This window comes from Labrus mixtus, chromosome 12 (assembly GCF_963584025.1).
Source record: "Labrus mixtus chromosome 12, fLabMix1.1, whole genome shotgun sequence".
NCBI classification, from domain to species: Eukaryota; Metazoa; Chordata; class Actinopteri; order Labriformes; family Labridae; genus Labrus; species Labrus mixtus.
Window position 1 is genome coordinate 11,583,764 of NC_083623.1, and position 27,449 is coordinate 11,611,212.

Below are 27,449 nucleotides of genomic sequence, written 5' to 3' on the forward strand. Positions count from 1 at the left end.
TTTAATTCTTAAATAAAAAATCCTTTCTAAGATGTTTTGTATTATTGGCAATGATTGTAATATAAATTTTTTCTCCCACAGGCCTTTACAGAGAGGACACAATTCCTTCAAGGCTTGGGGAGAGCACTTTCTTGGGTGCAACAACAAGAGAGGAAAGCTTTGATAGATGACCACATAGCCCTTCTCCCTGAAGACTTATCCAAACAGGTCGCTGCTTGTTGGAGTGTCCAGAGTGGTTTACGGGCATACCAGAGAGAGCTGGCATCTCTCTGGGTGCAGGGCCGAGAGCTAGAGAGAGATGCCACTGACAAAGAGAGAGCGGAAACCCTGTCAAGACTTGAGAAGCTACAGGCAGCATTTGAAACCGCACTCCAAATGACTACCCAGCGTCTCGCAGGCTTAGAGAAAGCCCTAACCTCAAGAAAGTACTTCCAGGTCGACCTGGATAAGACTTGCCACTGGCTGAGACGAGCAGATGCCATCACCTTTCCCGAAATCAATTTAAGCAACATAGACGATGACTCTGAGTTGCAAACACAACTGTCGAACTTTCAGAATGTCTTAGAACAAGCATCAGAGTACGAGAACCTTCTTCTCATCGTCCAAAGAATAGGCCAGGAGATCCTCCCCACTTTGAACGAGATCGATCATTGCTACCTAGACGAGAGGCTCAATGCTCTGCCTCAGCAGTACAACGCCATCCTAGCTCTAGCCAAAGAGAAAAAAGACCGAGTCCAACAACTAATCTTAGAGCGAAAAGAGTTCAGCACTTTCTTTGATATAACTCGTAATGCACTGGAGGAGCTTCAGGAGCAGTTTGACAATCTGGAGAAGCAGACTATCAGTATTAGAGAGGATGAATTTATTCAACTAATAATGAAATACAAAACTATTAATGAAAGTTTATTCCATATCTGCCCCGCTGTGAGAGAACTTCATGGTAAAAACGAAGGATTTTTAAGTAGTGGGCAGCAATATAGAGCCGTGGAGACACAGCAGCTGGTTAGTGTCTATAACACGCTGAAAAGGAGAAATGATCAGAAAATGAAACACTTGGATGAATGCTTGAAAACTCTAGTTGAACTCAACAGAGTATCCAACAGGGTTGATTCAGAATCAGAATCTGTGAAAGAGAAGCTGGTCGGACTGAAGTCAGACACAAAAGCAGGTGCCATTGATAAAATCACAAATCTTTATTTGCTGCTTGAAAGTCTGGACTGTGTGAGCTCTGAGGCTGAAGAATGTAACGTACAAACTAAAGGCCTTGGTCTGAAGTTTGACCCTGCTGCCTTACAGGAAAGTACGCTGCGGCTCGAATCATTGCAGTCGTTGAGGACAGAAGTCAAATGTTTTGTTGAGGAAAGTGAAACGAAAGTGAGAAAAAATGAAGAATTTTTCGGAGAGATGGGGAAAATGTTGGAATGGCTGAGGACTATCAAGGACAAATCAGAGGCACCTTTGACCCTTGAAGAGGTCAAAACTGAGAGAGTGCGTGAGGAGAAGTGCAAGATAAAGATGGTGGAAGAGGAAATGAAAAGTAGATTGAGAATAGGAGACGCCTTGGGAAGCAGAGAAAAGCAAAGGTATTGTAGTAGAAAAGAAGCCGTTCCTGACCTCATAGAAGAGAAGCTGAAGGAGCTGGCGGAGCTGAGCGCTGAAGTTCAACAAGGAATCAGCAAAAAACTGGTGAGTCATACTTTTATCTGTAAATTTCATTCATAGGAACATTTGATTGTTTTACGATATGATGCAATAGGGTAGGGTACGATATGAAATGATATGATGCGGTGCAAAACACGTCATAGTCCCCTTGGGAGAAATTTGTCTTGGCCTTGAGTGCTGCACAAATTTGGCTGCCTCCACAGTCAATAAATAAAAACAAGCACAATCCACATGTAAACATAGACGCACATACCAACAAAAAAAAGGAGCATACATTGCACATTATCCATATTGCACAAGATCCACATCGAAACCCAACATTAATAAGAGGAGAAGAACACCATGACGCTATTGCACAACCAATACAGTCTAAGGAAGCATTCTTTTTGTGGCTAAACACCAGAGAGGTGGCCATACAGTGCTGGCATCCCATTGCCTGCACTGCTTATTTTCAAATGATCAACATGGGCTTTCAAGCTCAACAGCTATGTGTACACCAAGATATCTGTAGTAGCTAACTTGTTGTGTTTATCATGATATATGAATACTTAAGTATGATTCCATCTGACATAGGGTCCAGTCCCAACCCCTCATTTCCATATCTATTTTAATCTGAATATAACTTTTATAGAGCTGACGCTTTTGGAAATAGTATATCCAAATACTGTATAGCAGTGGTCTAATCCTTCATTCATGGCTCACACCTACTTAATATTACTTTTATTCCCCTCTTTGCCCTTAATGTTAATATTTAAAAGCCTAGGGAAGCTGAAACATTCAAAAGACAGTTCAAGAGATTCGTGAAGTTTGAATAAGAACTTGTGTTATTATTAATTTATAACATAGAATATGTTTAAGTGCCATATCCAAAAGAGTCAGTTGAGTTTTATTATAATTAGTGTTAATAAGTGTAACAGCCAGGGGTGACGTTAGCCTAGCAGTTAGTGCATGCATCCCATTAACAGAAACTTAAGTCCTCGAGAGCAGGGCACTCAAATCTGACCTGTGGCTCCTTTTCAGAATGTTGTTCCCCACTCTCTCTCTCTCTCTCTCCCAGATTTCCAACTCTTTCCGCTGTCCTATCTCTAAAATAAAGGCACAAGAAGCCCAAAAATATATCTTAAAAAAATAAGTATTACAGCATAGCAGAGCCTTTCCACATAACAAGAGAGAGAAAAGGGGATCATAGAGTTCACTCAATTCTCCACAGAGGATCATTTTGACATTTTATAGGAAAAGGTTGATAAAATGTATCTAAAATCCCAAATTACATGGTCTTAAACTAGTCTTTTACCTGCCAGGTCCATGTATGGTGTAATGATTAGGCATGCATTTCCAACCTAATTTTTATGCAGTAATTCATATTGTAGGTATCAAAAACTGGAGTTGATTAAATCATCCTCTGCATATTCTAGCTGGCTGTGGATCAAGCCCTTGCCTTGGTCCAGAGGTACCACTTATCTCTGCAGTGCGTTCAGACATGGATGGACTCTGTTGCAGCTGTGCTCCAGAGGGCCAGCTCAGGGGTGGAGCTTGACAACCAGACAGATTGTGTGCAAGACCTGGATGAGATTTCAGCCCAGGAAAAAAACTCCACAGCTGGTTTGGAGGAGCTGAGAACTTTGGATCCTCTACTGGAGGAATTTGTGCAAGCGGAAGCAATGAGTGAACTTAGAGAAAAAGTTGAGGCAATGCACCTGAGACAAAGAGAAGTTGAACAGCAACTGGATGCTAACAGAGAATTGCTTCAGAGGTGTGTATGAATGTTGATATGAAACCAAGTAACATACATATACACATCTGGCATGTGCTGTCCACAAATTACTCATGCTAATGATAAATCTTCACTAAAAAATAATTTGTTTAATTTTGTTAGTTGTGCAACTCTTTGGACCTCCGTCCAACATGAAAAAGAAACACTGGTTGAACAGATGAATGACACAGAGATCAAGATGTCCATGTTCACCACCGCTAAAGCTATCAGTGTCCACCAGGCAGAGGAAAAGTGTCAAAGATTCAAGGTAGGATACTGTTTAACGATTGTAAAAAAAAAAAAAACTGAGATCCCTTTAAAAAAATGTATCTGATGTTTATAGACATTATCCAACTTGCATGTGCTTTGTTCCTCATGGCTATTGTGGTAAATTCCCATATTTGTTCTTGTTATGGAAGCAGATGCTCATTAATATTTAATCAGTGGAGTATTAATGCATTATTCCTTGTTCATTTGTGTGTGTCTGCACAGTTTTTTTTTCCTGTCATATAAATGATTCAGGAGACCGCTTCATGAAAAATGACTGTTGTCTTCTTTTGGCTGCAGTCTCTGGTGGCTCACATCGACCTGCTGGAATTGCCTCTGAATGCTTTAAAGGAGAATGCAACAGAGTTAGAGCAGATCGTCTCTGAGTCCAGCAAAGCTGTCATCAGCCACTCAGTGTCCTCTCTGTGGCATAGGTGGACCCGGCTTCGCAGTGTGTCCCGGGCCCAGGAGAGGGCACTGGAGGACACTGTGAAGGAGTGGAGGAACTTCACTGAGCGGGTAGGAAATGTTACAAGAGATAATAATACTATGCAAAAAAAATCTGTTTTTTCTGTTGTACATGGTTTCCTTTGTTGAGTGTGTGTTTGCTCTCCATTCTTAAGTGCATTCTGCTTTTATGTGGGCTGAGTGTGCTTCAAAAATATACAGTGTAAAACTAACTTTTAGCATGCCAGCAGCCCACACAAGCTTTTTTTTTTTCTCACATGACACTTACAGCCCACAAACTCAACAAGTTCAGGAAGTTATTTTTGCCTCTGCACATTTAGGTCAAACACAGCACAACTGAAAACCAGTCAGTGTGCAGTGATGTAACTTCAGGCTTCAGTCCAGTTGTTCCTCCTGCCAAAACACAGAGGGTTAAGTTGCCTTTTGAACCATTTCAAGTGTGAGGCTCCAATGAATTCCCACAAACCATTGCTCCTTAATAGGAAATTAGGTCAAACTGTAAGGAATGGCTCACTTCCGCATATGTGGCATATTTCCTGTTGTCCACTGGTTTTCTATGGCCCCTTTGTTCTTACTGGACATGATGTCATTCTCTGCATTTGCATCTGTAACGCTCGTGTTTCTGCCTGTGACTATCACAGTGAATATCTGAAGATTAACTTTGAAAGATTACGGGTAAAATTAAGGTTTTTCTGTTTTTGCTGTTTTTGCACATTTCAACTACGCCACTTGTTCAGTGGAAAAAGTGTGATCCCTAATGTGCAGTTGCATATGCCTAACTGAATGGTATTTTATCTAAAGGATACTCAATTAATGATAAACATAAATCTTCTGCATCTTCCTTTATCTTTAATCATTTACCTCTCTCAGATGGAGAAGGTTCGCTCAGTGTCCCAAGACCTCCACAGTCGCGTCCCTGACAGCACGGTTGAGAAGGCAGCCACCAGGGCGGCGCTTCAGAGCCTCCAGGAGTATCACGACTCCTTCATGCTGGAGGTGGAGCGGGAGCAGTCCATCCTTGCTCTGCTGGGTCAACACACTCGCAGCCTCAGAGGAGATGAGGAGGAGCAGAAGGAGAAGAAGACTGCAAATGGACATGAGGAGACACCTTGCTTACAAGAGATCAGAAGCATGCAGGAGCAGTATGACTGGTAAGTAATCAAGAATGAACCACATATACAAACTGTTATTGATTGCACAGTACATTTTTATTTTAACATCACGCATGGAGGGGAGCTGCCAGTTACATGCAAGGACAGAAACCAATAAAAAAGAGGAACATCATTTTTTTTAATGAAGCCATTTTCGTATAATTTATTTACCGCTCTATTTTGTCCAGCCTCCTGCTGCGAGTGCAGGCCAGCAGGGCCCAGGTACACCAGGAACTGAGGGAGAGAGAGGAGGTGGAAAAGGAGCTGGGCTTAGTCAAAGGTTGGATCCAAGACACTCGTGGCCTACTTCTGAGTCCCACTGCAGACCTGGAATCACTGCTGGAGGAGCTAGAGGTAGACCGTTTTGTGTATACATGACCCTGTCTAACAGGTGTAAAGATTGGTATATGCTTTGAGCGTGTGATGTAGTACCATGTTATAGCAGAAAGAAACTGTGATTTGCAGCTCCTCATGTGATGTTTTTTATGTTGTAGACGGCACATGGTGAGGTCATCAGCAGGCGCCAGAGTGTGGAGCGCATGACAGAACTGCAGCAGACCAAGTACCAGGACCTCCAGGCTGGTCTGCCGTCAGAGCTCAGCATGCAGCTGGCTGAGGTGGCTTTGGCTCTCGGCTCTGCTGAAGATCAGGTGACCCCTCTTGACTACAGTTGTGTGTGTTGTGTCAAAAGGTTGTTAAGAAGGGTTCTCGTCCATTTTGTGCCTTATAGCCCAGAATTCGACAGTTTTAAGTGTTCATTGTGTTATGAACATGATTGCATGTATTTATTTTTTTGCTGGAATAAAAAAATGTAACCACACCTTTTAAATATATCCAACTTTTTCTAATATGTAAATTCACCGTGTATAGACTGTACTTGTTATTTACCCACCAATACTTGGACTGCTTTGCAAATTTAAATTAATTTTCGAGAGAGTGCATGCTAAAATATCTTTAATCATTTAGCATTTCAAATAAGGGTTATGTGTTTTGACTGATTAAGTTTAATGTCTTATTCTTCCATTGAATGTAGGTCCAGGCGAGGGAAAGGGAGGTGCAGCAGACAAGAGATGTGAAAGAGGACTTCAGCTCCAGACTCCAGGACATCGAGGCGAAGCTGAAGACCATTGCTCTGAAACTGGAATACAAGAGTGCCGACCTCGAGGAGGCCAAAGAAGAGACCAAAGTAATCAACCAGACAGATTGACTAATTAGCAAGCAATTAACTCCTGTTAAATTGGCTATTCATTTTGCAGATGTTGAGGTTAATGAGTGTGTGAGAGTTGGAATGGAGTACACTGAATTCAGCCTTCAACAGTGACCCACTTCTGAGAGAGGGTATTCCAGTTGGGAGAGCGAGCCCCTTCCCTCCTGTTCTCCTTCTTGATGCCTTAACTTTTTTTTTCTTCCCTCACTCCTTTGGTCATCTCTAGATGTACAAAGCCTGGAGTCATATATTGAAATACTCCACCTAGCAGCTAGCAGCACCTCTAAAGAACACCAATAAATCATTTTGCTCATGTGTAACCACAGATGAGAAAACAATATGTTGAGGTGTTGTTAGACTGTTTTTGTTGCCTGCAGCCTCTGCTGGCTGAATCTTTATGTTTATGATACCAGGAAAGTGTTAGCATTGTTCTTTTAAGTAAGCAAGTAAGCAATAACCTTCTCCCCTAAATGTCCTGGCACGAACAGAGATAGCCACATGGGATGTAAAGTTAACTGATGTTCACGCCCACATTTAATCCCCCCTTGTCTGATCATGCTCCTTCCTTCTCCTCCCTCTTCACATCCCCTTCATACTTTCCAAACCCACTCCTTTCTTCTCTTACAGATTCTTTGTGAAGAGTGCGAATGCTGTGTTCGCTCTTTGCTGGAGTTAGGAGTAGCAGTGCAGGAGTTTGGAGAGCAGAACCCCCTCCTCTGTAAGCAGCTGGGCGACGCTGTGGCAAAGCTGATAGAGGTGCAGCGCCAAACCACACAGCAGGTCCAGGACAGAGCTAACAGGCTGAAGAAGGTAAAATCTCTATTCAGCTTATTACACCATGTAGACCTCCCTTAAGACAGAGACAAGTTCCCAGTGTTGTGTGCCTAATTCAGTGGTTCTCAAACTTTGTCATGCTCCCCTCTGAGAAGGAAAAATGTTTCGCTGAGTACCTATAATGGTAAAATGGTTAATGGTAACCCATTATGTTTGTGTGTGCAAAAACAAGAATAAACAGCATTTATTTACCTTTCTATATACACTTATAATATCTACTATTAATATTAAAGTTTCTAAAATATTTTAAATTTCCTGTGTATATTTTCTAAACTATGAAAATGTACTCAACAAAGTGCTTTGAGCAGCCTGTTGCGATACAGCTCATATATATATATATATATATATATACATATATATATATATATATATATATATAAATCCCGCCTCTGACTAGGCAAATAGCCAATCATATTTGGGATTTTGGCTTGGCATCTGAGTTGGCTAATCAGATTTCAAAGAGTGCCCTGCCCCCCCCCCCCCCCCCCCCCCCCCCCCCGCCATTCAGCCACGCCCCTTCCAGAGCCACCTGCCTGCATTCACGCCCCCACAGTTTGAGAAGCACTGGCCTAATTGAACAGCATTGATATTTTGTATAATGAGCAGGATTTCAACTTAACTCAACTTTAACCTCTTCTGTCCCCGAAGGGCGATTGGTTTTTTGCAGCAAGGCATTAAACAGACAGAAAAAGATTTAAAAAAAAAAAAAAAAAAAAAAAAAAGATTTTAAAAGGGCTTTAGGAAGTATCTAGTGACTAATACGACGTGATTCTGTGATTAGTTTTCATCTGCATTCATTCGTCTGTCTTTTTGCTCTTGTTGTTTCATCTGTGAGCAGGCAGAAAGACAGGCGGAGGATTATCAGGGTATGAAGGTGTTCATTTCGGGCTGGGCAGAAAAGGCAGAGACTCTGGTCAGCTGCAGCATCATCTGGGGCTCCGCCTCCCAGCTCCAAGAACAAATTCGAGCACATCAGGTGAGTCTTAATGAGCCACTCTGCAGGGAGTGATTTCAAGATGTCTGAGAACTGTTGAAAGAAATTAGGTTCTGGTTGTTTTTAAATGTATTTTTCTGTGCCATTGTTCATGCCATACTTTGATTTTCAATATCAAACTGTGCAGTGTGTTGGCCGGCCTTAAATTGTGTAATTGTCTTTGACTTGTAATTTATGTTTCTTTGCTAATAGGCTCTGCTGCGGGAGTGTCGGGGTCTCCATGGTGATTTGGAGGCCATGGGGGAGAGGGAGGGGCAGCTGGGGGAGGTGTTGCAGACGGAGGGGTGGATCCAGCAGGTGAAGCACCTCAGCAGACGCACAGAGGAGCTACAGCAAACTGCCAAGACTCGCCTCCAAAGTCTGCAGGATGCTGCAAAGGTAGATGTGAATCAAAGCTTTCAAGTATCTGACATCAACTTCTCTATCAATTTTTATAGTGCACTCTGATAAAAAAAAAAAAAATCCTCAATAATTTAGCTAATTTTATTCATTTAGTGCAAACATTTTGGTGCACAATAAAAAAAATGTAAGAGCTACAATCCAACAGTGCCCCCTTGTGGTCATTTACCTACTGTTACAGCATCATGATGGAATGCTCTGTTTTAGTTTGTTCTGCAGTAATCTGTCACGCTAATCTGATTACTATACAGCTGGTACACAGATGACAGTCTGTTGCTCATTGTTGCTAATGACATTGTGTGTTTGGAAATCTGTTTTCTCTTCCCCTGTGAGATTGGACTTTTTCTCAATCTAAATTGTCGACATAGCACAACCTTTGTTTGCAGTGATTAAGTATCCTTTCACTTGAAATAAACCAAGATCAACTACAGAACGCAAATTCATTGTTTAATTGGAAAAGTTTTTATTTTATTGTTTTTATTTATATCTCAAACTGTTAAAAATAGTTTACTTTAGATATAAATGGAAATGTATATTCATTTAACCCTTATTCCTTTAAGCAGTTATATATCAGAAAACACATTTTGGATCAAATGTGTATAAAAGGTTTATAATGTGGCTGTTATTGCAGTACTAAAAGAATTAGCTGCTAATACTACCTTGTTTCATTTTATTTGCTTTCCTTTGATTTGTTTTGTCTGTCTGGGTCACTTCTCAGGATATGTTGCGTTTGGAGGCAGAGGTGAAGAACCTCCATGCTGCTGTAGACCAGATCCAGGTCACACTCGCCTCCCCAGACCTCAACAGACTTAGTCTCCGAGAGCAGCTCACACAAAGACAGGTAATTTCTACACTATCATTTTTTTTTTTTAAATAACCAGTTAATTATTTAAAACAGCCTAATAGCAAGAATGTACACAGTCCAGGATATACATGGACACACTGCAAACTTGTAAGATGATAATATGAACATGATAATGTCTGATACCACGAGAAACAGTTTGTCCTCGATCTCTGACGTCCCCCCCTTTTTTCCTTTCTAAGCGTCTGTTGGTGGAAATGGAGGGCTTCAAGCAGCAGGTAGCGGCAGTACAGCAGTGTCAGAGCGCCCTCCGGCTTCCAGAGGAGGTAGTGGCCGGCCTGCCTGTCTGCCGCACAGCTCAGACTCTGCAGCAGGAGGCCAGCCAACTGCAGCATACCACCATCCAGCAGTGCAATATCCTGCAGGTATAATGCACTCCTCGTTTTGTAAAGGCTGTTCATCAAATGTCACTGACATATTATGTTTTTTAACTTCTAAATGTATTTATATGAGTTATAGGACTATACCATGAACAGTAGTTTGTAATTGTTCTTAATCTGGCCTAAGTGGCCTTCCCTCCTTCTAGATGCCTTTGATTTCCCTGAGCCCCATTGGACCAGTGTTATCCTCCAATCCTTTGGTTCTGGGCTGTTTGTGCTTTTAAGCTCATTGTAGTAAAGATAAGCCATTAGAGAAACAGCAAGAGACCTTCAGAGAGAGTCTGGAGGACAACATTACTTTTTTAATAAATCAACTAAGAATTAAAACAATGAATCAGTCAACATGGTCTGGCTAAGGGTTAAGTTAAAAGCTAACTGCAGGGGCGCTGATGGCGTAGTGGTTAGTGCAAGCACCCCATGTACAGAGGCTGTAGTCCTCTAAGTCGGTGGCCTGGGTTCAAATCCCACTTGTGGCTCCTTTCCTGCATGTCATTCCCCGCTCTCTCTGTCCTCGATTTCTGTCTCTATCCACTTTCCTTTCTCTAAATGAAGGCGTAGAAAAGCCCCCAGATACATATTCAGATCAAAACGTAAAGGGAAAATAAAATGAATTAAATCATACAATGAATTGACTAACTATAACATTAGACATGAAGGAAATATGCTATGTGTTATTTGCTTTGCATGCAAGTGCTGGCTTCTCTGTCAACAATGCAGCAGCCAGTATGTCCTCCTTCTAAGTTTTGATGAATGTCCTGAATGGTCTGCATTTGTTTTGAGCAGAGAAGGTAGGCGGTTTAAATACACCCCCACACGGCCGTTTTGGATGCCCCTCAGTTTGCAAACAGGCAAACAGCGAAACCAACAGGCGTTGCAGCGATGAAAGTGGGCAAGCGAACTGGTTCAGATATAACTGGTTCTATGAATTTGGACTGCAGTACCCATTTTAAACACTACGTGTCAGAGTTACACATTTCTCCTTTAATAACTACAATATTACAAATGCTATCACTAGAAACGTACCTTAAACAAACTTGTGAAGCCCCACAACTAACAAAAGACAAGCTGAATGGTTCCCCTCAGACAGCATGTTTAAGAATATTATATATTTTAAAATATTGTCTATGTGACTTGTTCTAAAGAATGCTGCTCAAGAAAAGCATGTTAACACACTCGGTGACAGATGCTATTCACACATGAATCATTAAAGTAGAAGCATTTTGACATAGATAGGCAAGAAATCCATCCAGACAAATATGTGTGTGACATTAAACCTTTGCCCTCAGTGGAAGGGGAGCAAACATTATAATTTCTCCTCAGTTCAGTAATTTAGAAAACTTATTTTTTTTTTTTTAAAGGTGGACCCTGAGCCCTGACTTGTTGTGCTTTTCTTTCCCAGGAGGCCGTGGTGCAGTATGAGCAGTATGAACAGGAAGTAAAGAACCTTCAGAGATTGATAGAAGAGGCTCACCGCATCATTCAAGATCGGCCCGTCTCCACCAGCAACATACAGGAACTTCAGGCTCAAATACACCACCATGAGGTCAGAAAAAGCACATGTCTTTCTTGCTATTCATTGAATTATAAGTATGACATGCAAGCATCCCACCCCACTTGTGGTTTAAACATATCCTCCCAAAGCTATGGACATTAATTTGCTGCTAAAACAGCCGTAACAGTTCTGAATGATTGTTTCAGTGTGATTATGGAAGCAGGCTTCAGGGCTTTCCCCCGTTCATACATGAATAGTGTTAGTGTCTTCTGATGTTTGGCCAAAAGGCTGACGTCTCTGAAGTTCAACTCGAGGCTGTAGGATGGGTTTAAGGTCAGGTCAGGGCTTTATGCAGGCCAGTCAAATTCTACAACAATAAACTCAGGAAAAAATGTATTTATGTACCAGCAGTAGTCAGTAGTGGTGTTATCGGTGGAAATGGTGGCAACTTGATAAGAGGCATGCCTTCTTCTAAAGTATCAGTTAAGTTCAATTCAATTCAAAGCGGTTTGTTTGCAAGTTTCAGTAACAATTTCAACAGTCAATGAACAATACAAGAAAATGAAATTGTCATTGTATGCTTGACTATAAGGATTTTCGGTAATCAAAGAGACGGTGCCATGTCTGAACATAAAAACAGGCCCGTAAAAAAAAACCCACTCAAGGCAATATAACTTTAAGATTCACCTTTATTACTGTTTTAAATCTGTCCTGACAAAAAAAAACAAAAAAACATTAACTGTGTTTGTGAATATTTCACCTGTATATTGATGACAGTATGACTGGGGCTTTTTTGTTGTTGTCACTTGCCTCAACAACTCCCATAACATCAAATCAAAGAGCCAAAAACAAGACAGGAAGGAGACATTTGAGCATATATATATATATATCCTGATCTTTGTAGCAATGTAAAACAAAGCATTAAAAGAGAGGCAAGGGCAGCAGAAGGTTTGCTTTTTACTTTGGAGTAGGTTTGAAAATCCTGTTAATTTAACTGTGTGTAATTTAGTAGGTAAATTATTGCAACTATAGGCTTCAAGTTGTTTGTAAAAAAAAAAAATACAGAAATTCTGTTTTCAGAACAATGCCACCATATTCTGGGAGATTATTGTGTTGTTGTGTCCCTACAAGCCTATCTCACTCACATTCCCTCTTTATCGGATGGTACATGAAAATACAAATCTGCGTTGACTCCTGTTTGATGCAGTGTAGATGGTAAGTAGGTTTTCACCTGCGTTTTACGAGCCCTGCGCTTTCAGTTGCAGTTGTACTTTGCTGAGTAGGTGTGTTTGCTCTCCCATGCGCAGAGACAGAGATCGAGGAAGGCAGGAGGGGGTTGGCAATGCTGAGAAAGGCAAAGACCTGCAGGAAAAACAGATCATATCTCCCCAGAGGCAGAACATTTTTTTAAATTTTTTTTTTACTTTCTAACTTTTTCTGTGTGGTTTGGTCTGATTTTTTTTTTATCTCAGAGACGATACATACCTGGCTGTTTGCATATCACTTCTACTCACTGCAGTCTCTCCAGTGCTGCAGAGTGGCTTGGCATGGTTGTGTGTTTATGTCTGAGCTTGATCTCTAAGCTGAGCAGATAGCTGCAAGTCCACTGGCCCGGTTAGTCACGTGACCTGATTATCAGTGCATTGACCATCTGCGGGACAGAGAGAGTAGAAACCAAAGGAGGAGGAGGAGGAGGGAAGGCGGAGCTGGACCCTGGCCTGCCGGCTCATACCAGGGCTGTAATTCGACACCGTGTATGTCATTCTTCCCTTCTAAACACTCCCTCTCTCCTTACTAGTCTCTTTTGTTGAAAGGCATCTGCCCCAAGGATTGGTGGAGGAGGGAAGCGTCAGGCAGAGGGAGGGAGGGGGGGGGTGGGGGTTGTTGTAGGCAGTGAGATCACTTCCTGTTTTTTTTCTTGCCAATTGTGTATGTGTACGAGAGGGAGTGTCTGAGGGATTTTGAACTATTTCTGCGAGGGTCTCTGTCTCAACCAAACATCCTGTGTGTTGGCTTCACCGCTGCTCTTAGCCACCCGCCTTTGTGCAGCTCTGATTGGCTCAGAGATACAGAAGAGAGAGCCAGAGAGAAAAGAGAGAGAGGGAGAGAGAGAGAGTGAGGCACTGCTTTTCTCTTTCTACGCTTACACACTGTGAAGCCAAAAGTAACAGACCGGCGAAGGAAGAGAATGCGTTCACTCCACTTACTCCTCTCACACCGGCATCACACTCAAAGCTGAACCGGCTCAGCCTCCCTTCCCAGGATTCTTTCAGTCAGGAACTATTGATCTTCCATTGTGGACTGAACCACACTCTCCTGACCCTGGGGGTGGTGGTGTTTTCTGTTCTTTTGGGGGGGATGTTTTGACAGGAGCTGGCCCAGAAGATCCGTGGCTACCAGGAGCAGATCGCCTCCCTCCACTCCAAGTGTAAGATGCTGACCGTGAAGGCCAAACACGCCACCATGCTGCTGACAGTCAGCGAGGTGGAGGGCCTCTCGGACGGCATGGACGAGCTGAGTGATGAGGAGCTGCCCAGCGCCGTGGCTGCTAATGACACCGCCTCCAACAAGCAGCTTCCAGCACACCCCTCTGTTGTCATGGTGAGTGGCAAAGCATGTTTTGGACAAATGGCGTGGCTGTATGTTGCCTTGCTTATGTTAGTGTGTATGCATGTGCAGCATCTGTCTGTGTCTCTTACTGCTCAGACCACTAGTTTTCAAAGGATGCAAGAAACCTCAGGGCTCCCTGAAGTGTCCACACTTCAACTAACAATCATTTACTTCAGCTTTGCCAAATTAAAGGATGTCTGAGGATAATAACTATGATTACAGGCTTTACTTTAGTACTTCTATTTCTCCAGGAACAGCTGACTAAGTTATATAGGTTCAATTCAAATTCAAAATGTGAGCCTCTAGCTTTATTTGAGGCTTTTAAGTTTATATTACACCTTTTCTCCCTTATATTATTCTGCTGCCTTTTCTCTCTGTGTCACTTTTTTTTTTGTCTAGCACAGAAATAACTTTTACAGTTGTCTTTTTTTTTCCCCTCATACATCTAGTGTTACTATTTTGGCTGTTTCCTCTTGTGTATTACTGCCTTCACACCGCGCTGTGTCACTTCACTGAGTTTCAGATTAGCCGGACTCTGTCTGACGGCTGCAGAATATCATACATGGCCTGATCTTTCTTTCTCGTGTTTGCACATAAGAAAACCCGCCTCGAGACCGTCTCTTCCTCTGTGACTTTGATTCTGATTCAGGTTACTCTGCTTCCTTGCCGTTGCTGCTGTTTGTGGTGGTGTATGGGTTTAACAGGACAGGAAACAGGATATTACTGTATAATTGTGTGTGATGGTGTACGAGCAGAGCTTGAAAGGTTTGTGTGGTGAACAAGTTGCTAGGGCTGTTGCTTGTTTTGTGACTGTAAGCACATTTAGCTCTGTGTCATTGTTAGCATTAGTTGTAACAGTGCTGTTCAGTGTCTAACTGATCTAACTGTGAATAGTCTTGATTTTCCCACACATGCCGGTGTGCTGATGCTTTCTGTTGCGTTGTATTGCATCATAAAGCCCGGGAAAGTCCTAAATATATGTATAAATAAAAAGGCCCTCAGTCAGTCAGCAGAGCTCTGCATTTACTGCCAAAAAAAAGGCCCAGTTGGGTTTGGCTCACATTTCAGCTCTGCCGCGCTACTGAAGCATGCAGGCACACAGACAACTGTGCTACTTCTAGGACAGCTGCTGCAGCTGTATTTGCTAATTCAGTCTTTGTGGAGCATGGTATGCTTTAGCTATGCTTTATTTAAGAGTGTGCCCTTTATATATCTTTGGATCTATTTACTTTTAATATCACTTGCCACACTGTACAAATGGTCAAGTTTGCAAAGAGAAACATTCCTGGCAAAACATGGCGCACAGCTTAAAGTTAAAAGTTTCAAAAATATTAAGCGCGTCTTGGTGGTGGACGTCAGTAAGAGAAAGGAAATGACTGTGGTTCTGAAACTGCAACTCTACATCATGTCTGAGAATGATGTGTGCGGTGTGAACAGTGTTAGTATGTGCACTTAAGTGTAACTTTTAACTTCCTGGTAATGCCCATTCCTTTCCCCTGATGCAACCTGTGAAAAAAATCAGTGTGGCTTATTCACCAACAGTGGACTCCAGAGTTTGTCCATTAGCTTGCACAGAGTGATGCTACTGTAAATGAGGTCTCTCTTTTAATGCTGTACAATGGCAAACGTGTTGCAGAGTTTGAAGTCTGTCGCAGCAATGCGATCTGACTGGTCTTCTTTGAGTGTTATCTGATGACTTACAGTCCAATTAATCAGTAATATGCTAACTGCGATCTGCCTAACCTGCACTTCCCTGTTAATTTTAACGCTTCCTCTTCTTCTCTCTCTTCTCTTTCCCCCCCCCCTGGCTGCCTCCTCACCCCTTTGATCCGGGCCTTTTCTGTTTGGTACCCCACCTGCTTCTCCTGATGTGTGATTTTGTTGTGTGGGGTGTGTGCGGGTCAGATGACAGCCGGCCGTTGCCACACGCTCCTCTCCCCCGTGACGGAGGAGTCAGGGGAAGAGGGCACGAACAGCGAAGTTTCCTCTCCCCCTGCCTGCCGCTCCCCCTCCCCAGGGGCTAACGCTGACACTCCTCTTAACCAGGTACTGCAAACCCCACCCTGGTTACTTCCAGAGCTCGCCAGCATCCTTGTGACTCACCCCCAACTTACATATTAACACAGCCAGATTTCTATTTAACATCTCAAATTCTTAATCTAACATCATCATTAGACAACTTTAACCTTGGCAGCAAAAGATGTCCATCTTAGTGAGACACAGCCCCGAAATTAACTTTTTATTTTCTTTGTGAAATAAAGGCCACTTGAGTGAGCTTTGCCACTGTTTTTGAGACAGTGTAAGCGCCTCAAAGATGTTTGTATAACCCAGGACATGTATGGTGAGAAGTTAACTATTCATCCAATTCCAATACTGATACTTTTACTTTTGATACTTTTTGATAACATTTTTCAAACGATATCATCTCAGTTTTTTTAAATTATTAACAGTATTGAAAGTACTGAAGCTTTAAATAACTACAGATCTTCAGTCATATTTTTCGACCCAAAGATGGAGAGAGAACTGTCTAAAGTCCAAAAATTGTCGGTACGGAAACGTTGACAATTTTTTCTGAATTACACACAAGAAATGATCCAATATTGGGTGTCTTTAGGACCAGTTCTGTTTTTGTTGGCAATGTCCAAAACAGATGTCATTACTGTTTGAAGTTTTAAATTCTGGTATCATGTCAACCCTACATTCCATCGTATTGTTATGTCTATTAATAGACAACTTTAAGATGTATTATTATTGAATACGCAGGGTTAGGATGGACATGTTGACTCTGCACCACCTCACTCCCGTCATTAAACAATGACTTCTCCATCATCACCATGAACACAAAGGATGTTTCAAACAGCTGGCGAGTTGCTATACTGCCCCTGCTTTCCCTTTTTTTTTTTCATCAGCATTATTTTTGCAGATTTACTTTGCTGAAATATATTTCTTTGCCACTTGCTTTTTGCTGAGGTAAAAATGACTTAACATGGCTAAGTCAGCACAAAGAAGCTACGTGTTTGACACACGTATGACTCAGAACGATGGAGCAGTGATACAGCTGTGCTTTGTTTCTTCTGGGATAAATACTGTAGAAAAAGTCGTGATTGATCTTTACCTACTGTTGAAAAATGTGTATACAGTAGTTGTGTCTGTGTCAGTGAGCCTAGCTGTTGAAAGAAGACTAAAATCAATAAGGTCAAAGGCAGTTGGAAAGAGAGCTATGGAAGGGGATTGAAGAGCGTTTAAAATTACTTACACAGTAATTTGACCTCAACCAGACCTCAACATCAAAACAAAACTGACGCACATGTCACAAAAAGTGCCTATTATTCTTCCATTATGGTCCATACGCTTTCTGTGACAGTATGTGAGACAACGAATCGATAACATTTGGCATACCAAGTGTAGTTGTTATCTCAGTTTAAAAATGTTCCGGCTCTTTTGATTCTTGCATAAAAAGTATTTATTGTAGTACTTCTTAAAGCACATCTATTTGGTTTTAGCGTGTGTATAATACATCACTATTAGGCTCTTATTGTCTGTGCTACATGTGCAATCCATATTCATATATAATGTTGACGTAACACCAGAAACATTTCAGCTGTACATCTCTCTCTCACACACTGCTTCCCCCCCCCCCCCCAAACAGGGTCGAGGTTCGCTAAGCCGAGCGCCTCTCCAGGAACTCTATGACCCATCCATGGAGTCCAGTTCTGCTAACCTGGACGACCTGCAGAGATCCTGGGAAACTCTAAAGAATGTGGTATGTCTCAACACAACAATTATGATCTAAATAAAAGTACTTATAAAACTTTGAAAAAGTGATTTCTCAGTGCCGGAAACTAGACATTTCCTGCAACTACTTTAATAGTCTGACATGACCGGGAGATAACAGCTTTAGAGATGGATTTAAACTTAGAAATCCTAATTCCTTACTGTCTGCAAAATTCAAATTTTAATAGGGATAACGTTTTAGGATTAAGGACACTCTTGGGCAGTTATGACAGTATTGAAATGATTTTCAATTCAAATTATTCCTCCAACCACCTACTGCAAATCATACGAAAATTAATTATTATAGTCAACTATTCTTACACACTTGTCTTCCAACATCTATCTTGATTCTGCCATCATTTTTTTTTTTTCTTTGTTTTTTCTCGCCGCTCTTTCCCTCCTACCACAGATCAGTGAGAAGCAGAAGAGTCTGTATGAGGCTCTGGAGCGTCAGCAGCATTATCAGGAGTCCCTTCAGTCCATTTCCACTAAGATGGAGTCCATCGAGGGATCTCTCAATGAGAGCCTGGAGCCCAGCAAGAGCCCCGAGAGCCAGATGGCTGCACACCAGGTGAGGGAGAGGAGGGGGAAGAGGGGAGGTATTGGAGGTATTGGGGAAATAGTGATATTGTGTGCTGGAGAAAGAAAAGGGAAGTGGAGTGTAATACAGATTGAAACCCTGAAAGTAGAAGGACGTGTTGAGTGTCAAATCAATGGCAGACAGAAGACATCTCTTGGTCAAAAGAGAATAACTGAGAGGCTTGATAGTGCACTTGCCCATGCAATGGTTGAATGGGCGAGACTGCATGGCACTTGCTGATCTCTGTTGCTATGCCAACAACACACTGACAGCAGGGTACAGCTCCCATTTGTAATGTTGCTGTCAGACAATTTGAACAATCCTTCTTTTATTGCTGTTTCCTGCCATCTTTTTTTTTTTTTTTTTAAATCTCTCCTTCCTTTTCCTGAAAACGTTCAACTTTTTCAACCATCTCTTACTTTCCAAACTCTCTGACACTTTTCTGATCGCTTTCGGTCCAGGCTCTAATGGATGAGATCCTGATGCTGCAGGATGAGATCGGTGAGTTACAGACGTGTTTCTCGGAGGAGTTGGCGGACAGCGACAGTGACGGGGAGCCGGGCGATCAGCTGGCTCTTCAGTCCACTCTCACTGTGCTGGGAGAAAGGATGGCAACAATTCGAATGAAGGCTTCTGGGAAACGGCAGCTACTGGAGGTTGGCATTCAGAGTTGATTTAGATTGACCAATATGCATACTTTAACTTTTAACCTGAGTCTGCATACTACATCATACTTGTCTTGTCTCTGACTGCTGCAGGAGAAACTAAGTGAGCAGCTGGAAGAGCAGCGGCAGGAACAGGCCCTGCAGCGTTATCACAGCGAGGCCGCAGAGCTCGACCACTGGTTACTTAGCACTCGTGCCACTCTGAGCTCCGCTCTACAGCCCCTAAACGAAGACCTGGACATGGAGGAGCAGCTCACTGACTGTCAGGTGAGACCCACATTTCTGCTCTTATCTTATAACTGTTTTCTTAAGACTCTTGAGGGTAACAGTTATTCTTAAGGCAGATCATGTGCATCTTGCTGCTCTAGTAAGACTGGATGATATAGTTTTATAAAAAAAAAAAAGAACTATCAAAGGCTGAAGTATGAATCTGGCTGTGTAACTGTTCCAACAATAGTGCCTATCAATGGGTTCTTTCCCTCTGTATTATGTTGCTCTTAGTATTTAAATCACGTATCACCTGCCCAGTCAAAAACCAGAGGAACTTGTGCAGAGAATTGGACAAATTGAAAACAGAACATGAGTTCTCTATTGTCTACAAAGTTGATTCTTTTTTTTTTTAGGGATTAGGACAATGGGATTAAGATTAGGGTCCTACCCCTGCATCTCTCCCTGATTATCCTCTGCACTCGTCCTTAAACATCCCCCCCCATCCCGTTTCTATGCTAACACCATCTTTACCTTTGGGGTAAATAGCTTCTATGGCTAATTGGATTCAGTGGTCAACAAACCAATTACATGTTTCTTTTAATCATTTAATTCATCAGTTTAAAGTATTAGATTATGTTTCATTTTTTGTGGAAAATCATTGATCACAAATCTGCTTCCTAGAAAAAGATTTAAACGTTTTTTGTTTTTTTTTACATTTTTTGTGACCGTGTTAAACTGGGAAGTTAAAGTTCAGCAGTTTTAAACCGAACCACTGCTTCTCATTGGCGTGACTACTCACACTTTCCTGGCTCTTGCTGAAGAAAGCTTTTATGTGTATGCACCTTGATGGATACAACAATAAAGTATTTATATTGAATATTTAAGAATACACACATTAACTGCTCAAACAGTGTGTTGGTACTGTATAGCTCTTTTTTATGGAGACACAATACTTGTTAAAAACTGATTGAAATAAATGACAAAAAAAATTCACGCTCTGATGCTCTTTAATTGGCTTCCTGGCAGTAATGTAGTAATGTTGTTTGTCAAGTAAGAAAAGACGTGTTTAAAGTGTGTGTTTGGTTGTAGCAGCCAAGAGTCCGTAAGCTGATTAAAGCTCACATATGGCTTCCGTTGAGCTGTAGTCTTAAGATCCGGCTACTGCGGATCCTCATCTGCAGGGGGTGAAAACTGTCTGCAAGCATAGATTATTTATTGCAATATATATATACAGTACATTTATACCACAAATATGAGGTAAAATCTAAAGTCAGAGGGATATGGTAAAGAAACGTGGTGAGAGAAAAGTAGAAATGGATGTTGATCTGCTGTGGCAGGGAACAGGTAGTTAATACTTATTTAGATTATAAAAGGTTTTTGCTGTGTAAGGTTTAAAGCTCTTGTGAGGAACATTCAGTTTACTTGTGACAAAGTAATAGTCATTTTGAATCAAAAGCAATTAAACTAACAAGGAGATCACGACACTTTCAGCAGCTCATCATCTCAGGCCTGTTCATCTAACAAATATAATCTGTATTACTTTCTACAGTGTTACCCTTTTAACACGCTCTACAAACTAAGATTTGAAAACGCAATTTGCAACAGCAATCGTCACCAGCATGTTGCGGGAAGTAAAGAGTTGAGAATAGAGATGTTATACATTCCCAGTAAATAGGGACTGTTATACATTCCCAGTAAATAGGGACAGCACTGAATGGAGAGGAAAGAGTACTAAAGCAGCACGCTTTATTGTTGAGAAAAAAAATACTCCCCGGAGAATTACGTCCCCATCTTGGCCAAGGGCCCTTGTATCCTGGTGTGAAAGGAGGGGATACAACCTTAATCCCCCTCTTTTCCACCTCCATTCAATTGTACCAAACCACGCACACAGGCCGGACGTTGAAGGGGAGGGTCTCTTTTCTCCTGTTTCTCCCATTCAGAAATGTGAGAGAAGAATCAGAGGGATATGTTGAGAAGGATTTTGAAGGAAAACAGAGTGAGCTTGGAATAGAGTTAGAAAATTCACAAGATAATATGTGGATCTTTGGAAGAGGGACGATTGTGTTGGTTACTAGTTTGGTTATGACATACTGTAATTCTTGCCTTTTCAGAATATGCTGTTTGAGATCGAGCAGAAAGTGTCGTATCTGTCAGAGCTGTCCATCCACAGCGAGAGCTTACTGCTGGAGGGTCGAGCTGAGACCAAGGGAGAAGCGGAGCAACTCAGCCTCAAACTGCGCTCCCTCAAAGACAGCCTGCTCGAGCTGCAGCAGATGCTACAGGACAAACAAGTTGACATACAGGTGAGATCAGTGGTCATTCTTGCCATGGCTCGTCCCATTCCTTCAGTTTCCTCCTCCTACACATGAACACATATTTTTTTCCATCACCCAGACTTTTCCTTCCTCCCTGTCTCTGTGTCATTTCTGTTGTGCTGTCCAGCATTATGTGACTCTTTGTAAAAGTATCAATGGTAGTATTGTCCAAATACTAAAGGTCGTGCCATGCTCCTTCATAAAAGTCCACTGTTTTCCACAATGAAACAATAAGCGCCAGTGTCTCTCACAATGGGACGCGCACAACAGCCAAAAGGATGCTACCTCATCACATGCTAACACTAAATCTACTGCACCAGGTGTGTTTCTGATGACACAACTTTTGGCCATTTTTTTCTTTGTGGTTTTGTCCCTCTCTGAAAAATAACTACATTTTCCTTTTAAATCTTCATTTCATTTACCACTGAAAATTATTTTCTCCTAAGGACAATCCCTTGTTTTATCCACAGCCTACTTAAGTGTCTTTTTATAAATAACTTTTATTTTTATTCATTCTCAATTTATTGCGCTTTTTGTAGGAACTACAACTGCTCTATTTGAATTGTTGTCTTCGTATTGTAATTATACAGTTCATTATATTAAAAGGACTTAAAAATATGGACTTATTTTGGTTAAAATCTCAGCAGGACCTTATTTATCAAAACATGATGACTTCATGAAATAGACCTCACCTGAATTCATGTACTGTATTTATAAGTACCAGACTCAATGTGACCAGGTTCTGTATTCCTTTCTTTGAGCAACTTCCTCCCCCCTTTATCCACTTTTGAAACATGTTGTTTTCCCCTCCAACAAAGTGTTTGAGCATTTCTGTAAGTGTTAAAACATTTTTCTGTCTTAATCCAGGGTTCATTGCAGGAGCAGGAAGACAGTGAGACGGATACATCTCTCTCCCAGAGTCCTAATGTCCAGGATTGGCTGTCTCAGGCTAGATCCTCGCGAACACAGCAGCACCACGACAACCTACTTCGACAGAGGGTGAGAGGAAAATGAAGTTTGCACTGCTGTTTGATTTGAAGGCCATTTTATAGTTCTTTGACGAATCTGATGACATATCAAAGTTTGACGCCTTAAATTCTTCATGGTGTCTTGCCAGGAGCTGCAAGAGAAGGTAGCTGAACAGAGGAGGCTGCTCCAGTCTGTCGCCAGTGTCGGAGAAGAGTTACTGAGCCAGACCACACCCAATGGGGACAGGTAGTCCCTTCTCTTTTTTACTCACACATAGTTATCTTTTCCTTCTACAAAATGAAGACATTCGCCATTTGAGTATGTTTGTGATTGGTATGTGGGTTTAAAAGCTAGATAAACATTTAGATTCAATTTTGCTGGTCAAACAACATTCAGAAGTCTCTAATGATAAAACACCCCTCACACCCCGACAGTGAAATATCCGTCCCAGGAGGAGTGTTGCTGGAGCCTGAGTCTCCCTTAGACCAGCTGAGACAGCGCTGGGAAAACCTGAATAAAGATCAGAACACAAAGCTGAAGCTCTCCCTCTACTCATTGGAACAGGAACAGCTGAGCCCGGTACACATCATGGGTTTTGTTTTAAAAACTGTAAAGTGTGTGATGTTTTCTTTTGTCCTAAACTCATTATGTTGGTACATCCTTTTGTGTAAATTTACACCTTTATTGTTATGTTCTCTGTAATTCTGACCGTCATATGTCTTCAATATGACGCTCTCATGTGCAGGTCCTCCACCGATCCCGCCTGTCCAGTCCTAGTATGGTGTTCAGAGGCGAGTCGGCCAGCCAGGACTTTGGTTCCCCCACAGCTTTGTTTGAATCCTGCAGCCAGAATCTGGAAAGAATCGCCCAAGAGGTAAATCTTACATTTTCTACCTTGTTTTATCTCCCACACCCCTTTTTTTATTAAGTTAAAGAACCAAAACAAAAATTCTACTAGCAGATGGCCATAACTTAGAAAATGTTCTTTGTTCTCCCTGTTCAGGCGGGAAATGGTGACAGTAAACTGATGGGAGGGACGACAGTCCAGCAGGACCTGTATGCTGCTGTTTCAGCAGCCTCTTCCTGGTTGGATACTGCAGAAAATCAGCTGCTCTCTGGTCCAGTTCTGCTCTCTGAAGATACAGAGACACAACTTACAAATCTAGAGGTAATAAATGCAAAATAAATGTAGGTTAAACTGCCAATAGAGGTTATTTTCGACACTTTATGCTGGTGTAAATAATGAGCAAATACTGGATAGAATATGCTAATTAAGTATGTAACTGACATGAGTCCCTCTTTTCAGGGTCTTCATAAACAACTGAAGGTGATGACCAGTGAGGTAAACCTGTGCAGAGACCTTCTGGGGGGAGGAGCGGGTTTGATGTGTGGAGGAGAGGAGCGAGACCTGATGGGGGACACGCTCGAGGGTCTGAAGGAGAGGATGGGCCTGCTGGAATCCACCCTGGAACTACAGTGTGACGGCATGAGGGACAGGCTGCAGGAGCACTCAAGCTTCCAGGTACTGTGGCAAGACTGTCAAACCAGTAGTCTGACTTTAATTGAACTTCAAGCATCCTTTTTTTTTTGCTCTTTCTTCGTGTGAGAATTGTTTCTGTTTTTTTCCTGCTAGAATGAACTGAGGTTGCTTTTCACGGCTCTGAGTGAAAGTAAACACCAGTTGTTACAGAAAATGGCTTGCACTGTGGACAGACCTGCATCCAAACAGATAGAGGTTTGTCACCCACCAATCAATTGTGGATTCAAAGCATGAAACGTAATCATAAGTAGCCTCTGAGAAGAACGTTTGATTTAATTTATGCATCTTTTGTAGACTTTATCAGAGGTGGAGGAGAGTCTGAGAGAGTTTGAGCAGAGAGTTGCAGAGCTGAAGACAAGAGCAGAGGGACTCCAATCCGACCAAATCTCCAACCAGGAGTTTCTCAAACTACAGGTCATTTTAAACTCTCTGTTCCCCAAGACTCCTAACCTCCAAGCACTTCAATCCTTTATGACGGACTGTTGATCGTTTTGTTCAGGATGCGTATGAGGAACTGGTGCTGATGGTCGGATCCAGACGGAGCAGCCTGAACCACGGCCTATCTCTCAAGGCTCAGTATGAAGCTGCACTTCAAGACCTTACAGACCTGGTGGACACGGCTCAGGACAAGATGGCCGCCGATCAGAAGATGACTGTGGCTTCTGTCATTGAGGTTCAGATGTTATTGGACAAACACAAAGTAAGCAGGGTCTTAAAACGGGTTAGCATTCTACAGAAACTCTTGAGTTCTTTTGTTCTCCAAAAATGTCTCTTTTAACATGTTTTCCTTGAATACAGGAGTTTTTCCATGATCTGGAATGCCATATGATCCTCACCCAGACGTTTTACAGCAAAGTATCTGGTCTGGTGGCACAGAGGGGAAACCAGGTCCTAGAGGAGACGATGGCCTTGGCCCACAGTGTGCTTAAACAGGCCCACAGGAGAGGGGTGGAGCTGGAGGGCATCCTGGAGGTGGGAGTTTGTGATTAACAGACTGATAGCAAGTTAACTTTCATTAAACACCACAAAGAATACAATAGCTTTTATTTTCTTTCCTCTTCATGACAGTCATGGAGCAGACTTGTGGAAGAGTACCAGGCTCTGTGTAGACAACTGGAGGCCGTGGAGTGTAGCATCCCCACTGTAGGCCTGGTGGAGGAAACAGAGGAAAGACTTGTTGAAAGGATCAGTCTCTATCAGGTAAAGAACTTAATAAAGACTTGACAAAAGTGTGAAAAGATGGGTATTTGACATTTCTTATTCAATAACTGTCTGTGCATCATCTAGCGTCTAAAGGCCAGTCTGACGGAGCATCAGCCCCAGCTTTATCAGGTCCTGGAGGCGGGCAAGAGGCTTCTTTTGTCTGTTGGCTGCTCAGACCTGCAGAACCAGTTAACCCAGTTAGGAGAACACTGGCTCTCTTCCACCACCAAGGTCAACAAGGAGTTGCACCGCCTCGACTCCACGCTTAAACACTGGAGCAGGTCAGGCTCTAATTATAGGCTGAGTTTTTTTTATTTGACAGTACGTCAGAATTAAAATGTCAAATACATTTTTTTTTATCTATTTGAATCAGACAAAATGTTTCTGTCTATTATCCTGTTTGAGAGAGAAAGAGAGCCTAAATATTTTAGAAGCAATCAGAACTAAATTATTTTGTTTCGTCTTTATAAATTTCAGGTACCAAAGTGAATCCGCAGAGTTGAGCCACTGGTTGCAGTCGGCTCTAGACCGGCTGGAGTTCTGGACGACGCAGTCAGTGACAGTGCCTCAGGAGCTGGAGACGGTCAGAGACCACCTCTACGCCTTCCTGGTTAGTTTGGTTATCACATGAGCAATAAAATAATCACTGCAGGCCTAATAAAAACATCTATATGTTTGATTCCACCTTCTTCTTCTTCTACCACTGACTTTTTTGTTTTTGGCAGGAGTTTTCCAAAGAGGTGGACGCTAAGTCGTCTCTTCGTTCATCTGTGCTAAGCACAGGCAACCAACTTCTGCGATTGAAGAGAGTGGATACGGCTGGTCTCAGGACAGCGCTGGGTCAGATCGACACCCAGTGGGCTGAGCTGCTGACTCGAATTCCTGTGGTGCAAGAGAAGCTACACCAGGTCTGACAACAGTACTTAATGCTTGTCAATTGACATCCTATTTCTTTGCCATCATTTAAAAAAATGAAATATTTAAATGATGTTTTAAGTAATTTGGTATAAGTATTGGTATAAGCATTAACATAGCTGATGATTCTGTGAAACACTTTTTGGCTTTTGTCACATTATCCGCTTTCATCCCTCAGCTGCAGATGGAGAAACTGGCATCACGGCACGCCATCACTGAGCTGATGAGCTGGATTTCTCTCATGGAGAACATCATAGAGGAAGACCAGGACAAAATCATGGGAGCTGTAGGCTCAGAGGTGGTCCAGAACTTCTTGCAGAAGTATAAGGTACAAAACGTTAGTTGTAGTAATCTGGTCAAGCTGGACTTTATTAAAAGCCATTAGCTTCCTGCTGCTCTTTTCTTCTCTCACTCCCTCTTCTTCACCACAGTCTCATTATGTATGTGCTGTCTTGTCACAGGGTTTCCGTATAGATCTAACGTGCAAGCAGTTGACTGTGGACTTTGTGAACCAGTCGGTGCTGCAGATCAGCAGTCAGGATGTTGAAGGAAAACGCAGTGACAAAACTGATTTTGCTGAGAAACTTGGTGCCATGAACCGACGATGGCAGATATTACAAGGGCTTATTGCGGAAAAGGTAATGTCATAGTTTAGACAAGATTTAGAGCTGAAATATTTGACTGTTGTTGCTGTTTCTTTAACTGTCTGAATTGTGTTTGCATTTAGATTCAGGTTTTGGAAGGACTTTTGGAAGGTTGGCTGGAGCATGAAAATGGAGTTCAGGCCTTGAAAACGTGGCTCACTCTGCAGGAGGAGAAACTGAAGAAGAGACACAGGATAGAGGATGTAGCATCAGTGCAAAGTGCACTTAAAGACTGTCAGGTACACATACACACAGCTCTGTTATGTATGCAACACACAGTATAATGCCCATATTTCTGAAAACAAGAAAAATATACTTTGTTGTTGCAGGAGTTGGAGGAATCAGTGAAGGAAAAAGAGAAGGATCTAGAGAAAGCCGAGGAACGAGCGAATGCTCTCATCCGGGACAAGAAAGGTGCCACTTGCTCTGTTGTCAGGGAGACCCTTAAAGGACTGAGCCAATCCTGGGCTCATTTGGACCATATGGTGAGCTTTTGAGATCACTTTTTCTCATGGTTGATCCTTTATTTTCCCCATTTGGTTTTAAGACAGATTT

At 42.1% G+C, this 27,449-nt stretch overlaps 1 protein-coding gene across 1 annotated transcript in view; it reads left to right on the plus strand.

Moving 5' to 3' along the window:
- syne1a (spectrin repeat containing, nuclear envelope 1a) overlaps positions 1-27,449 on the plus strand; it is a 125,223-nt gene that overhangs the window by 75,517 nt on the left and 22,257 nt on the right. The window contains exons 78-116 of the mRNA XM_061051988.1: positions 82-1,686; positions 3,078-3,415; positions 3,539-3,683; positions 3,983-4,201; positions 5,021-5,301; positions 5,490-5,655; positions 5,796-5,951; positions 6,335-6,487; positions 7,136-7,318; positions 8,181-8,318; positions 8,529-8,714; positions 9,454-9,576; positions 9,780-9,962; positions 11,377-11,520; positions 13,840-14,070; positions 15,985-16,125; positions 17,729-17,842; positions 18,263-18,424; positions 18,895-19,089; positions 19,192-19,365; positions 21,420-21,611; positions 22,491-22,622; positions 22,741-22,838; positions 23,027-23,171; positions 23,338-23,466; positions 23,596-23,760; positions 23,899-24,114; positions 24,226-24,327; positions 24,427-24,546; positions 24,632-24,832; positions 24,931-25,104; positions 25,201-25,332; positions 25,420-25,616; positions 25,813-25,945; positions 26,061-26,243; positions 26,429-26,578; positions 26,712-26,888; positions 26,978-27,133; positions 27,224-27,379. Of these exons, the coding sequence (XP_060907971.1) occupies positions 82-1,686; positions 3,078-3,415; positions 3,539-3,683; positions 3,983-4,201; positions 5,021-5,301; positions 5,490-5,655; positions 5,796-5,951; positions 6,335-6,487; positions 7,136-7,318; positions 8,181-8,318; positions 8,529-8,714; positions 9,454-9,576; positions 9,780-9,962; positions 11,377-11,520; positions 13,840-14,070; positions 15,985-16,125; positions 17,729-17,842; positions 18,263-18,424; positions 18,895-19,089; positions 19,192-19,365; positions 21,420-21,611; positions 22,491-22,622; positions 22,741-22,838; positions 23,027-23,171; positions 23,338-23,466; positions 23,596-23,760; positions 23,899-24,114; positions 24,226-24,327; positions 24,427-24,546; positions 24,632-24,832; positions 24,931-25,104; positions 25,201-25,332; positions 25,420-25,616; positions 25,813-25,945; positions 26,061-26,243; positions 26,429-26,578; positions 26,712-26,888; positions 26,978-27,133; positions 27,224-27,379 (7,995 nt within the window). The remainder of the gene's footprint in view (positions 1-81; positions 1,687-3,077; positions 3,416-3,538; positions 3,684-3,982; positions 4,202-5,020; positions 5,302-5,489; positions 5,656-5,795; positions 5,952-6,334; positions 6,488-7,135; positions 7,319-8,180; positions 8,319-8,528; positions 8,715-9,453; positions 9,577-9,779; positions 9,963-11,376; positions 11,521-13,839; positions 14,071-15,984; positions 16,126-17,728; positions 17,843-18,262; positions 18,425-18,894; positions 19,090-19,191; positions 19,366-21,419; positions 21,612-22,490; positions 22,623-22,740; positions 22,839-23,026; positions 23,172-23,337; positions 23,467-23,595; positions 23,761-23,898; positions 24,115-24,225; positions 24,328-24,426; positions 24,547-24,631; positions 24,833-24,930; positions 25,105-25,200; positions 25,333-25,419; positions 25,617-25,812; positions 25,946-26,060; positions 26,244-26,428; positions 26,579-26,711; positions 26,889-26,977; positions 27,134-27,223; positions 27,380-27,449) is intronic.